The sequence below is a fragment of the Athene noctua genome, chromosome 7, assembly GCF_965140245.1.
Source record: "Athene noctua chromosome 7, bAthNoc1.hap1.1, whole genome shotgun sequence".
Lineage (NCBI taxonomy): Eukaryota > Metazoa > Chordata > Aves > Strigiformes > Strigidae > Athene > Athene noctua.
The window spans coordinates 44959758-44975344 of record NC_134043.1 but is presented as its reverse complement, the minus strand read 5'-3'; the positions used below and the strand labels follow the sequence as shown (position 1 = coordinate 44975344).

Here is a 15587-nt window from a genome sequence, read left to right as displayed (position 1 = left end):
CAGCCTGCAATGTGAGTGCAGGGGCTTGGGCTGAAGGGGGTATGCACAGCCCCAGGCTGACATGACTGGCAAGAATTTGGCACCTCTGGGCCAAGAGAACTTCAGTGAGACCGACACAAAGGGAGTTGTCTTCAAGAGTAAGTAGCTTGGTTTCAATCTCTACTCTCATTTAACCACAAATACAACCCAAAACAACCCCAAAGTACCAGAAAACATTTAAAGTGAGGCTCACATTCAAATACTCTGTTTAGAGGTTGATGAGCTATTCTTCATTTGTGTAGTTTTTTCTTCTCAAGTAAAAGGCTTTTGAAGAAGGTCCTCTGTAAGCGTGGCGTTCTAGATTTAAGCATGGCACATTTACTGTGCGGTCAGATCGCAGCTTGTACTGCACATCTCCCACCTCTAACCGCATAGTATAAACATAACAGCAAACAGCCCAGCTCAGCCTGATTAAGTTTTTAAATCAATTTCTCAGCTTTCACAGCCACCACTTGTGCAGATACCAACTCAACAAGCTTGTCTACAGTATAACGGGTAAATTTTAGCCAAAAAAGGCCTATTTTAGGTTTATTATAGAACACTGTGGTATAGAAGATAACATCTGGAACAAATCACACAAGATACACCAATATACTGAAAAATGGCATGTTATACATGTTTATTATCAAATTTACATTCCACTATGAAACAAAAGTGCAAAAAGCAGATGAAAAATATACCATGAAGTTCCCAGAGTGCTGAAACTTTGTGTGTAATCCCCTCATCTAACAGCCAAATGAGGCCCAAAACCAGTATTCTCCTTCCTTCTCTGCTGCTGTTTAACTCCAGTAGAGTTTTAACTGACCACAGGTATTTTGAGCATGCAGGTATCACTGAGTTTATCAAAACCAGTGAAACTAGAAAGCTATAAATTTGTACTTGGTTTAAGCCAACCTGAATAAAAGCAAACACTGAAGAATTTCCTTCTGTCTCTTGAAACTTTCACAAGCATGGCTAAGTCCTTTCTTTCTAGCACCTGTGTTTGTCTCAAACCTGCAAGATAACAGAACCTTTCCAAAATGCAATTCTCCATTCCTTCTGGTTCCACCTCCTGTTCAACCAAAACACACCACGCAGGATCAAAAGATCTTGTGCAGGATCTCAGCTATCTTAGTCATGTAAGATATTTTTTTATATATATAATTCTCTCCTCTCTTACTGGAAGCAACAGAAGCCAAATCAGTTCCTAGATTAATGGCAACTTTTAGTATGTTCTCCAAAACACGTACGTTGTTCAAAAAAGTTTATCTTCTAGGTTTTGGCACAAAACAGTAAACTTGGAAGAAGTACCAATTTTCCCTGTTGCTTCAAGCTAGGCACATATATACAAAATGCGTGTGACCATCCAAAGGTATAAACGCATGACAGATTCTCCACAATGCTACACCACAGCATCAACCAACTGGATAAACACACAACGGTGTACAGGTTTCAGCCTTGTGTAAAGTATCTGATTACATTATCCTACAGAAAACAAACAAAACCTCTTGACATATCCATAGTATTGTTTGAACTGAAGCAGCTTATATTGTTATATTGAATATGGAAGCATCCCAAAAATAAATATGCATTTAATGTGCATTTAGATTAATTTTAACTGAAACCTGGTCTGCCAAAGGAATTCTGATTTAATTCATTTATTGCTTCTGCTGCTAACACACAGGACGATCCAATGGCTGGAGTTATCTAATAAAGCTAGTTAGAAACACAGTGTAATACCTTCAAAAGTGTATCTGTAACTTACACGTATTTCTATAACAAACACATATAAAATGGACATACTTTTGACAGACTATACACTTCTCTAATGATACCAAACTGCCTAATCTTTTCTTAACTCATTCCTGTTGTTTCCCTAGAAGTTAACACAGCAGACATAACCATTATTGTTTAATGTAGACCAAAATTGCCTCCCCGACTCCTTTCACTCTTCCTTTATTTAGCTAGGCAAGACCCTATGCACAGCCAAGTACGTACAAACATAAATACTTACATGAAGAAATTAAATATTTTTCATTAAAAAACCAAAACCCGTATATAGTATTTTAATAAAACTCACCATTTATAAGTGTAAGGTTTTGCTTAGAGAGCAAAAGGCAACTCCAGGAGTTCCTAAGTATTTCTGTGCGCTGCTGACAGACAAGCTTCTGCTAAGAACCCCTGTGCAGGTTTGAAGTGGTTACTCCTTTTCCTTTTACAAAAAAAGACTTATATCAAAGAGTCATCACAAGTTCTATAGAATTATCATCTATAGGTGATAAAAGCAGAAAGGCCACATTACAAGTTTCCTATAAACCAGGCTAAAAGGCTTTCTTTTTCTACCCTACTTCACTCAACCCTGCAGCAACAAGGGCGCCAATTATTGTGGATGCGCCTTACAGCAATTGCAAATCAGTGTAATTATACTGATGCTTCACACCACACACCCAGGCAGACACCAGCTACCTCCCACATACACTGTAACAAGCAAGGTAAGCTTTGACTGTTTTATCCAATTGTATGGAAACTAAGCTTTAAAATAATTTTAAAATGTTGACAGGTACAGTGAAAAATTACATAAAGAACCTGTTTCCATTCAGGTCACTAATGAAGACCCATTCCTCCAAGGAATTTTGGCACATTATTTTTTTTCTTTAAGTTACCCTATAAATCTACTGTAGATTATTCAGTTATGACTAGAACCCTGGACAGGAAGAAATCCAAAAAGCAGTATAGGCAGTAATATTTCACCAATCGCCACTTAGATGACTAAAACTGACTTCTCTTCTGAGACAGAAAGTCTCAGCTTTGTTCAGAATCAGGGTAAGAACCACTCTCCATTAGCAAAACACAGGATTTCAGTGTAGACAAAACTGATTTATGTTCATTAAAATGCTACAAAGAACACTAGCTTTTCATTTTCTTGTTTCTGGATATAGACTGGTAAACTTTGCTCTTAATGAAACGTTTTAAACAAAATCCTCCCTAAAAGCAGAAATAAGTGAATGAAAAGCATGAAGTTTACTGCAGAAATCTCAAATATACAGAATGCCCACCTGTCAAGAGAAGAGTCAGCTTAGTTAATTTCTGACACTTGTCTTAAAGTAAACGCTCTCTGTTTATGCCAAATAAAAAGAAACCCTGAATCAAGCACCTAGGTTTTATCTTCTTTTGCAACACTGAAATGTGCCTGAGTTCTTTTGTATGTGCAAAAATACCATCATGTAAAAAAGATGCACAGCACACTTTAGAAAGATTTCTTAGTTTGAAGTTTTTATCCTAATACATACTTTCCTGCTTCTTAATTCCTATTCATTGCACCTTCCTCTGTGTGCTTCAGAAACTCTGGAAAGAAATTACTTTGTTAATACCTCACTAGCACAACTGCACTCTTTCAAAATATAAATCCTGACCACTAGTTTCTGTGTTCACTAACAAGAAGTATCGTTCTCTTATGTAGATTTAAAGGTTCTCTCCCCTGCTTCTCAAAGTGGGGAGGAGTTCAAAAGAGTAGTTTCTGAAATGGAAAATACAAGAATAAAAAAAAATAATATCAGTTTTCTATTTGCTTGCTACAGAGAGGAACTTGGACCAATAATGCTGGTCAGACTGTTATTTTAATGTTGTATTTAAATGATACAGCCTGACTGCTAACAACTACTAAAATACTACGGTCATATGGTGGAAAAAATAGAACAGCACCTGCAAGTTCTACCCATACAGTGTAAAAGGTTAAAATACTGAGAATGTGTACAATAATATTTTATTTTTGCTTATGTTAAGACAGATGCTGAAGGAGATCTCAAAACTAAGCTTTGGTTTCTTCTTTCTTATCTTCCACAAAAGCCCTCTTCCTCAAGTCCAAGCAATGTTCTTTTCTCCTTGATCCCAACGCTTCTCTCTCCCACATCTTTAACATGCACATGCCTTCTCCAACTCTTCTGTAACACATCTAACAATGCCTGTACTGGATGTTTATCCCTCAGGTATTATTTACTATGCTAGAAGTCAATCATTTTTCAAAGCTGTCAGTCCTCCTTTAAGATATCCATTTTTGATGACTGTGTGCAAACTGGAGCTCCCAATGCTCCAATCATGGCTGGAAGACTCTGGTTTCTTCTCAGTCCTGCCATTAAGTTGCTACCTGCATTTAAAAACAGAGCAGAGTCCTGCCTCCGCAAGCTGACCTCTGGCCCCTGGCTCTTCCTGTGGTCCTGCGTCTCAGGGGGCTTGATCACCCTGGCAATACCCAGCCTCTTCAGTCTGTCCACCAGGTTCATCTTCAGCTGGCCTACATCTGGAGCGTTACGGGAGGGCTTTAGGCCATACATTTCTTGCAAGAATGTTTCTGCTGGTCGAGAAGCCAGGAAATTTTCTGAGTGATGCACTCGAGGCTCGAACGGTGGAGGGGAAGGACAAGGTGAACGCGAGGGAGAATTTGGGGGAGTAGAAGGAACGGGGAGAGTTCGAGGGGGCTGTAGCAAAGGCAGTTTTTCTAATACAGGGCTATCGTAAACCTTGGCAGAGATGCCTCTTTCCTGCAAAAGTTTAGCTAGACTGCTTGTGCTGCTGAAGGTAGTAGTTGAATCTCTTCTGTTGGTGAGAAATTCTCCAATACTAAGCCTGTAAGACACAGCTGGAGTGCTCACTACTGGGTTTCCCATACTGCTGCCAGTATTTCCAAGTGAAAATGGGGCACTCATGGAGCTGAAATAAAAGAGAGAACATGTGCACAATTAGACGTATTTATACCTGCTCTGCATTTGCCTTTTAGTATACAGAACACCCCAGAGAAAGTAAACTATTGCTATTAGCTGTAACAGTTTCAGCTTTAGTAGATTCAGAATTACTGTTCTGAGAAATATTTAGAAGATACTGGGTTGACAGAGAGGTTTTCGTGTAAGTACCAATGAATTTCCCTTCTGTGGTCACCCACACCTATATTAGATAGAATATCAACATAGATGTCCAGTAATAACTCAGTTTAAAAAAATTATAACACAATAGGAAAAAAATTGCAGTAGTATAATTTTTTTTTACAATTAGGTATACAAGACATCTGCTATTTAAGGGTATATATTTACTTCCTTTAAGTTACACTAACCTGTTTTAACTCTCACTCTAGAGAACCTCAAGTTTCCCCTCTTTGTAATTACAACTATTTGTATGAATAACATCCTATGTGTTGCCTAGCTGCCTTGGTATTTTTAAAAACTGATCCATATATCAGAAGCCAGAAAGCAACTCCTATGCAGCAACATTTAGGATGTGAGCAGTCATCATACCTGGGAGTAACTTGAGTGACATCAGATGGGTGAAGGATCCTACAGGTAGTAAAGGTAAATGTGGAATTTGTGGAAGAAAGACACTTCCCTGGATTTGAGGCTGCAATATGGAGAATTTACATTCATTGAGGGTAAAAATAAAGACAGGTAAAGACTAATCAAAGAAAAGTTTAACATAATGTTATTATCACTGCTATTTTTTTTTAAGTAAAGGACAAAGACAGTAAAGAGCATTGTTGCAAGGTCAAATACCTTAAATTGAGAAAAAGACACTGTGGAAAAAAAAGAAGGGAAAAAGCCATGCATCTTACCAGTGAGTGGCACTGCTGCTGAAGTAATAGGTGGCAGGAAAATCCCTGCCACTGGCTTTGCCACAGCGTATTTCTTTTCCTCCAGGAAGGACTGCTGAACTTGAAATGTTATACCTCCTTCACCTTCTTCCTCAACATCCTCCTCCAAGTCAGAGATGTGGTACACAGTATCATCAGACAGAGGAGTAAACCCCTTTGTAACAACACCCGGTCTTGGGTCAAGAATGGTGCCTAGGTTGGGTCGAGCAAGCTGCTGCCAGTGAAAAAGGGTCTGAGATCCTGGTGTGACAAAAGAGAAGAGTCTCAGAGAGCCATTACCTACTATTGTCTTGAGTTAGATGAATTCATGATCAAAACAACTCCAGCCAACTGGTACTGACACTGTGATACACATGACGTACTTGGATGGCAATGCCAAGAAAAAGCCTAACACTCAGCACCATATCAGAAAGCCAGGCAGAAAGAGGGATACTGATGAGCTAGTTGGGCACACAGCCTACCAAATACTACTACTTCCTCTTATGGCATATTGTACCTAGCTATAACACAGACCAGCAATGATTTAGTTGGCAAATTAATGTAAAATCCTTTCCTGCTGATGAGAGAAGGACGATCATCCTCTTACCTTCAATGGGTTTGACAATTTGCAATTTTTCTGGTAGGAGGACACGAAGATTACTAGAGCTGGCAGAGAGGTCAGTGAATTCTGAGTTTGTACCCAGGGAAAAACAGCTTTCTGTCGGTGTACTACAGCCACTAGCCCTTTCTTTCTGGTCAGCCAGCAAATGCATTTTTCGCTCCCATTCCTCCTCAAAGAACTGCTTCTCACTCAGGTAGTTCTGACGACGAAGGGAGAGCCTGTGCAGAGCTGTGACCAAGTCACTGTCTCCAGGGGTTACCAGCTGGCCAGGATTATGAATGTCTCTGTAGAAACATCAAGTAATAATAGATATTAAGGCCATTAAATTAACTATTTCTCTCTTACACAGCAGAGGTCCAGTCCAGATTTTGTTTTGAATGTTGGTTTAAAAAGATAACAGGCTGTGTTTCCTACTTCAAATTCTTCTCAGAGCTGCTCCTCTGGGTCATCTGTGTATGGCTCTCCAACTGGTGTATGCCAGACTGGAAGGGCTTTGCTGTCATAACAACACTTGACCGATTAGATCCAGGGATTGGCAATGGGGCAGGAAAGGAAGAAGAGCGGCCACGAGTGACGTTAGCAACCTTGACAGTGTCAAATACTCGCTTTTGTTGACTCCTGCAGAAAAGACAAGCAAACAAATGTGGTTTCCAGAAGCATTTTGGAAAAGATATAATAAAGAAAAAGCTCTGAACAAGAGACTTTTAAAACTCTGCAGAGACCTGAATAAAAATATTTAAGGCCAGAAAAACAGAATTGCCTAAGACACTCATGTTTGCAGGAGTACTCTTCTATTAAATATCAGAATTGCCACTTACTTTGACCTGAAAGACCTGAATCTCTACTGATAACCACTTGAGAATATTCAGGAGCATGTATTTTTTTAATTTAATTTATATATGGTTTCAGAAGGATACATTTAATTTATTACTTCTTGCTCAAAAGTAAGAGATCCAAGAACAGGTCTTCAGGGCTTTGAAAACTGTTAGCAGTCTTTCAGCTATAATTTCATTTACCTGAGAATTCTTCCATAAGCACTAAAAGGGATAAAACTAGAGCTGTGCATCCGAGAATTTGCATCAAAAATCTCACAAATTAAAGAATGAAATAACACCCTTTTAGCAAATTCCCAACTTCCTCATAGAATCAAATAAGAATAGTAGGTTTCAAAGTTGAAAAGATTACCAAATACTACAAAGCATTTTTTATTAGGTTATGTAGAAAACTTAGTATAGATGGAACATTTACATTTATAGATTTCCAGAGATCAGTTTCACATTAATTAATATAAGCATATGGAAAAATATCAAAATAGCACATAGAAATCTGAAAACATACTTTTGCTTGGAGAGAAGAGATTCATCACCCTGACTCAATTCCTTCCGCATTGTCCCTTCAATTTCTGCTGCAAGGGAATCCTAGAGAAAAATGGAAACCAGAAGAGTTGACAGATTGAAGTCTTCCTCTTAACAAGTTTAGCAGAAAACGTTTCTTTAAAAATACTCCAAAAAATCTCCATTTGTTTCCCCAGTATCTATGTTTTGGACAAACCCTTTGGTCTCTGAAGGAAGGGCATGGGGGGAAGTTTTCCACCATAACTACTCCTATGTCTAACCAGCATGGGTTCAGTTTTCATTAGCAATATCTGCCTTTTCTTGGTATGTTTTGTGCTGGTTTCTTAAATTAAGCTACAATTGTAAGAGCACTTCTTACAAGACCAAACACGTACGTGAGAGATTCTGTATACACAGAACGACTGACCAAAACCTGATAAATTCCTAGCACAGCCCAGAAATTTTTGAGAGTACAGTAATCAGAACCTACCTGACATTAATAAGAGGAGGAAAATAAATGCCTTTAACCCTTTTCCACTGGTTTAGTAATCTCTGGCAACTAGTCTAAGGTCGTGCATTTCTGATGATGCTTAACATTTAATCTCACAAGATAAGGACCTAAAATTACATCACATGCTACACAGAGGAAAAAATATACTCTTTGAACTCTTTAAAAAGATGCTTTGTTTCTTAAAGAAACATTGTCAAGTTATAAAATTCACATCAGCGTTGAACAATACACTAGCACCACTGAGCACTAGCTGTGCAACATTCCAATTCCCTTATTTAACAGAAAAGGTGTATAAAAATGAAAAATAATTTTAATATCAAGATGTGTCAAGTGAATGGTTAGTTTTCTAGTACATAATATTCGCAAAAGTATACACATTAAAGATCTGAAAAACTGTTAGATCAGCTCCTTTGCCTACTACAAGTTAGTTCCTGCTGCAGCTCCTGTAATGGCTGTTTTACTCATAGTTGTATGCTACTACAGGATGTAGGTGTATCCCACACTAGCAGTATTTATTACCACAGGAAATGCTCCACATGACTGGTGGTGGCAGAGACAAGCAACAGAGCTGGCCCTGCTGCGCAGCAACTTCACTTCTTCTTGTGATTCGTGCAACATCCCTAGACACTCTGCATTCCGATCTTGCAATTCATGTAGCTGAAAGAGAAAAAAGGTCATCATGTGATAACCAGGAAGCTTCAAAGAAAAGAGAGAACGAAACTGATTTAACTCCTACAGAAACCTGTATCAACTGATTCAACACTGTAATGTTTTTCCAACTGCACAGCACACGCCAATATCTGGAACGGACAATGCTCAGCATAGCACCCATGATGATATTAGTGTGAAGTGTAAAGTCCAAATTAAGACTTGAAAAAGGAAAAAGTATGATGAAATCCAAAGGAAAAATACATCAAAGCACTCTGCAAATACAGTAACTGCTGATGCAAAAGAAGCAAAAACCAGAACTTCCTTAAAATCTGATGAGCTACAGTATTCTTGACATAATCAGTAATATTCACACTAAAACACTCTTTCTTGTAACTACTAATAGTAGGACCTCCCTACATACAACACCTTCCTTGCCTTTCATACTCCTGTGAACTACAAAATTATTTGTGCAGACTTAAATAAAAATAATTATTCTTTTCCTTCAATTGTATGACTTTAACCACAATGAAAAATGAAAAGCCCTACAAAATTTAAAAAACAGTAGTTTCCATTCTCTCTTAGTTTTATTTCTTTTGTATTCTGTTCCAAATATTTATCTAAATGTATATACGTAGAAGCCTTAAGTACCTCTGCTGTCAGTTGTCTCTGAGCATCTTTGGAAGCTTGTAAGTGAAGTTTCAGCTCTTCCTTTTCAATCACATGCTGAAAACACAAAAAGGTGCTCATCATTTTCTCAGCCAATTCTCCTGAGAGTTGATCCTCTGCCATACTTTCCTGGAACAGCCACTCTCTTGCAGTGTAATCCCTTGCAAGTCAATTTTTGCCTGCTGTAGGCACGGGTCTGCACACACGTACACACACACATGCACACATGTGTACACTCTACATCAGAATTCCCTTACTTCTTTGAGTTTTTGTTGAAGATCAACAATCTGAGACAAGAGGGATGAGATTTCTTCCTGGTAGCGAACCAGCTCCTCACTCTTCTCCGACAACTCCTCCGTTATTCTGGAAATTTGAGCATTTGTTTGCCCTACAAAACATAAAAGGAACTTTAGTACAGAGGAGAGCTTTTCCCAACACGTGATAAAAACACAAACCAAACCCAAAACCTAGAAAAGATCAGTGAAAGTCAACAACAATCTGCAAAATGACTAATATTCTTAGGAAATCATTTCATAGTACATAAGAGTAGGTGCTTTATAACATCCATAAGGAAAAGATAATGAGAAACGGTGGGGAGGAGGAGGAGAAAGTTAACTTCAAATGTAGGCGCAACATACTAAGAGCTAAGTACGCAGAACCTGAAATACCTATCACAGGTATGTGAAAGGACCATAGCAAAGTCCAAGGTAAGCTGCTATAAATTACTTCAAATGACATAATGGCTCATGACCAAGGCCAGACTTGAAATATGCTGAAGAAATGCTCTGAACTGATCTTGGTTTTAACTACCATTCTCTGTAAGTAAAGGTATTTTGTCAGACCTTGCCTGAGAGAACAGTGGCCACTTACTCAGCTCTTGATTCTGGTCACTATCTATTCCCCAAAGACCCACTGCATACAATTTCCAGTTTCTTTTTTTCTCTGAGCAAGTACTTCAAGTGAAATGACAAAACAACTCAAAAAGCAGAAATATTTTTATGCAGTTAGTACTGCTTGTAGGCTTGCCCTGAAAGCATTGCAAAGTCATAATAAAGTCTGATCAATCTTGCATAAAGGCTACACTACAAATTTAGCAGTTATTGTACCTCACAGATTTAATGCAGAACAAGGTTCTGCCCATGGGCCTGTAGATATTTAAGCTCACAATCAGATACCTTTTTCCTGAAGACACAAATTTTAAAGCTGTAGACTAGACATCCTTTGGGAGAAGATTCTTTCTGTGAGTCTAAATTACCTAGCATGCCTACCTGTGCTATAGAATTGGACAAAACAGAATTCACAGACATTCTCACTGAAGGAAAACAGGAGAGCTTATATGAAATAACTTCTATTTGCAAAGGATATATATGTTCTCAGAGGGAACAGAGTAAATTAACAACCAACTAAGTATCAATTCATAGTATTTTACAGTCATCTGGAACAAGAAAAACCAAGCAGCAACCTAGTAGTCTTAAAACATAAGTTTAAGGTTATTATCCACAAAGGAAGCAGCACATACTAAATGACTCCAGATAAAAAATTGTACCACTGGGTTACAGAGTCACTGCACAAAACCAAGGATTGTCTCTTACTGTTTCAGAATATTTACATGCATTTGTGTAACAGTAGCTGCAATTCTTTGCAAATAAGTTGTCCCCAAAGGAAATACGGATAACTGTTCTAGACAAATTAAAACACTTGCCAATTTAAATGCTTTGGTTTATAATACATATTTTAAAAACAAAACTAATGAGCTCAAAAAATATATTGTAATTTAGAATGAGCATTTGAGACTCTAGGCACTGATACGTTTCAATGTCATGTGTGCTGAATATACAAGAAGTGTATTTTATTGATTTTCCAGTGTCTGTAGGCTTTTGTTTAGAAGGATTATGAACATCAGCTTTTGTCAATTTTCCCTCTCTCAGCACAGTACACATACCTGAAATTGAATGCCAGAGTGAAACCTGACAAAATACAGAAACAATTTTGCACTTGAGTAAAGAGCAAGACTTGAAAAATCAGCATGAATTACTGAAGCTCATTTTGGATTCAGGGATAACTAAGAAGGTGTAGGCACTATTTCCAATACCATTTTGCCACTGCAAGATACAGCCTGAATACTCACGGAGCTCTTTGACACAGTCATTGACCAGCTGCTGTTCCTTCTCTTCATATGTAATGGTTTCTGTCTTCAGATGGCAAGCCTTCAAGAAAATTATTGGTATTCCAATTTCAGTTTATCTATACATAAATTAACGTTATAAATTTTTATTTCTGAAATTCTTTCAACTGAAGAATCTCCTATCTTTATAATTTCTATGCATCTGACCAAAACCTCTTAACCATTTTTTCCACCATAACCTGTGTCCCTGAACTGTATAGGTCTTTTGAGTGAAAGACCACGGACACATGAACAAAACGTGATCTCTCTCATGACTCTAATAAAAAATTGTTGCAAAAACATGTGATTTGGTAGGGAAAGTAAACCAACACAGTAATCACAAGTAAGCAATTGAATTTGCTTCAAAACTCCTTAAGGCAAAAAATATCTTGAAAACTGAATGATAACCAAATCTTTTATGCCACTGAAAAGCTCTCAGCATAACAGCTTTTATCCATATTCCCCAACTAGTCTATTTAGACTGTAAATTTTCTGGGCCAGAGACAAAGTATCACAAGTGGTTTAAACATCAAGCATACCAGATTCCCACTTCTACTTCAATGGTGAGGCTATTAAACATTACACATGTAAGTTTTCTATATTCAGGACACTTTGCCAGTAAAAGACTCATCATAATACTTTGTAAATGTGTTTAAAGATTATCCAAGCAAGCAGAAGTACAGCTACACAAGTTCAGACAAACACATGTCTTTACATAATGCTGTCACGTGAAAATTTTTAAAAAAGCAAATATAGGCTAAATATGATTGAGGCTATTTCAAGTCGGTGAAGGCTATGTTGTATCACAGAATGATAGCAGTCTCCTTTCAACTCCATTTTGTCGCCTTGAGGTGGACTAAATTAATCCCTGGCCTATAAAGTTCTGTAATCACATACAAGGTTAGGAGCATAATAAAAGCAGTCTGATCTTCTCCTCCAGCACTAGTAAACTATCCATTTGGTCTTAGGGAGTTTTAGGAAGGATGTGCATCTCAGGCTGAATATCTTGGAGACAATATGGGGAAAAGTATGTTTTGTTCACATCAAAGGAATCTAAGTCTCTGTTGTAACAAGCTTATATTGGGAAAGGTTCACAAAAAAAAAAAAAAAACAACAAAACCAAGAAAACCACACACACCAAATAAAAACCCCAACACCTTTCTTGCAAACAACACTCCTCTTTCCTTAAAGAATTTTCCTTAAAAGTTCTACTCTCCACCTCTGAAGAAGAGACACTGCATCTTTAGATTCCTTGTAACCTTTTTTGTTGGATCCATGGCTTTTAAAGCCATTTATTTTGTGTGGTCATTTAGTTTTTATCCTTGTAATGGTGCAGTGCCCATATTCTTGTTTTATATGCATTAAAGACAGACCAATTAAAATACAGAGACTAATCACATAGTCAAAATTGAGTGTGTCTTTAAAAGAATTTGAGTATAAGCTTATCAACCCTTAATATTGAATATAGGCTGACAAAAATGTAATGTCAAAGCAGCTGAATTCCCAGGATACTACTACTAATCACAGTCAGATTTATACCAAAACAGGTTGCACAAATGTGAGGGCCTGATGGGTCCAAGTACTTTTGCTGGTTGCTTACATATGTTCCCATATTCTTTCACATGCCATAAAGGCACTAAGGAAGGACTACTAGAGGGCTCTGAATATAATGAGTAGTAGTGAAGGAAACAGAAGGATGTGAGGGGTGAAGGGAAAGTGTTTGGGTATGATTTGAACACAGTGATACAAAAGAGTCATATGATTCAAGAGAAACCCAAATGCTGGATTTTTTTAACCATCCTGATGTATTTCATATCCAGCATATGCGCTATACACTGTAAGTCGGATATACCTTTGATCGGAGGGCAAGGTTCTCTTCTTCCAGCTCCCTGAGTTTATCTTGCAAGACATCCAGCTGCAACAGATCATGGGATACATTGAAAGACTCATTGAAACGAAGTGGTGTGGAACAGCTGGAATCTGTTTCACTCTCCTCAGAAGCAATCGAAACAATACGAAGCAAGTCATCTTTCTTTGACAGTTCGTGCTGCAGCTGATTAACCTAAGACAAAAGAAGATCAGCTTGTGAATTTCACTTTAACTATACAATATTACAGTGTACTACTTATGTAGCCTCTTGGAACATCACTGATCCAGTCTAAAATGAGATTGAAAAATAGCTCACAGGTCACAATCAATTTATATTTGCACATAAAATTCAGGTTCTATTTATTTTATAGAAAGTTCACAAAATCATAATTTTAACACTGCAAGGGAGACTGAAAATTCAAGATAACATAAGAATGGACTACTCTTTGAATAGTTTACTTCAAAATAATTTTCCAGCTGCTTTGATACATGTTTACATTTTAACATGCTAACTATCATTTGGGTTATGACCATTTTTCTAAACTGTTACTTCCTGGAGAAAAGGACTGACAGACATCCACTCATGTCTGTAGACTGCTCCCCCCAGTCTATACATTAAATGAATTACAGGACAAATAAAAACGAGAGAAGAGACAGATGTCATTCAGATAAATTCTATTTTGCGTATCTTCACTTTTATATGAATACATATGTTTATGCTGTCCTACAGTTAATTATGAGTATGTATTTATTACCAGCGTACTATTTATATAAGCAGCTCAATCCATTTCATCATAACTTAGACTACATCAGTTGACCTTAGGGTTAAAAAACTTGGAATACTTTATAGGTTGTCAACTTTTTAATTCTTTTTAAAGAAAGAACAACAAAGAAAATATTGGATCAAGAATCTGTAATTAAAGGAAGAGATGAAGATCTTGACCAGAATTCAGTTTTCATTACTTTTTCTTTTAATTTTTTTTCTGCTAGTGTAAGCACCTCATTAAGACAGCTCATTTTCTAGCTGTTTCCTCACCTGTGAAGTTGCTATGTAGTAAATCATACCAGATACCAAATACTATTTTGACTTAGATTATTAGATTCTTAGTTTAATGGTAGGATATCAAACTGATGGTCAAAATAAACACTTTGAAAATGCAATCCTGCTGTAGATATAACATAATAATACCTAATGTTCTTGTAATTTCTCCGTAATTACAATATGCAGCCTTCATAGTCAATTCTTGGACCAAGAAAGCTGACTGAACTATGACAATTAGGAGAATGACTTCTGTAGTTTGAGAACAGCCATCATCTGCTTTCACAATGAAAGAATGTATTTGTATTATTCCTCTTCCCACCATCATAAAAAGAAAAAAAAAAAGGAAAAAAGGAAAAAAAAGATCACTCACTCGATCTAGAGTCTGTCCTAACTGTTCTTCTAGTGCTTCATTCTGTTCTGTCAACAAGTGGTTTCGCTTAAGGAGGGCTTGTCCAATTCGAGCTGCCAGTTCCAGGTCCCGATCTTTCTGCTCACAAAATGAGAACAAATGTCTACTTTTGACCAGATAAGGTTTAAATTCAGAGTAATTTCTTCAGATTTTCGTAGCTATTTTTTAATGCATCACCACTCTGAGATCCCCCTTCACTCTCAAATGGATCAACATTGTTAGAACAATCATTAATGCTTCATCATTTGGGCCCAGAACGTATCCAAAACTGTGTTTCTTGACACAGCACATTCTCTTCCACAGTTATCCGCAGTACCAGGGGGAGGGAAAGCACCAGACCTGGGGGCAGTTTTGGGTTTTGGGCTTAGTACTGGAGAGGTTATATGGGCTTTGTTGAACCATATAAAGAAGCCACATATACTTAGGCCTCTGGTCTTTCAAGTGACACTTTCTCCAGAACAGACTTCTTAACTTGAATAGTGATGAGAAGATAGAAAAAAAGGAGCAACAGGAGAGCAGAAGAAAACTGTTTCTTTTTTACACCTCAGTGTGTCCTTGGGTGCCCCCAGTTTTGCTAAATTTTGTTTCCGAGATGGTGCAACCCAATGGGCAAGTTCTCACTACCTACGTGTTGGATAAGCGTCTCCTGAAGATAACTGAACCAAAATTTCCAGCAGCTGAATAAAA

The 15587-nt window shown here is 37.5% G+C and overlaps 1 protein-coding gene across 4 annotated transcripts in view; it reads right to left on the bottom strand.

Moving 5' to 3' along the window:
- Positions 1-631: 631 nt before the first annotated feature.
- Positions 632-15587, bottom strand: part of TRAK2 (trafficking kinesin protein 2) — a 28051-nt gene continuing 13095 nt past the window's right edge. For all 4 annotated transcript variants that reach the window (XM_074911273.1, XM_074911275.1, XM_074911274.1 and 1 more), the window contains 12 exons: positions 14862-14978; positions 13433-13642; positions 11545-11623; positions 9674-9804; positions 9399-9473; positions 8619-8756; positions 7593-7672; positions 6669-6872; positions 6240-6538; positions 5615-5893; positions 5304-5403; positions 632-4725 (listed from right to left, as the gene is read on the bottom strand). In XM_074911273.1, the coding sequence (XP_074767374.1) occupies positions 4047-4725; positions 5304-5403; positions 5615-5893; positions 6240-6538; positions 6669-6872; positions 7593-7672; positions 8619-8756; positions 9399-9473; positions 9674-9804; positions 11545-11623; positions 13433-13642; positions 14862-14978 (2391 nt within the window). In that variant the 3' untranslated portion in view covers positions 632-4046. The remainder of the gene's footprint in view (positions 4726-5303; positions 5404-5614; positions 5894-6239; positions 6539-6668; positions 6873-7592; positions 7673-8618; positions 8757-9398; positions 9474-9673; positions 9805-11544; positions 11624-13432; positions 13643-14861; positions 14979-15587) is intronic.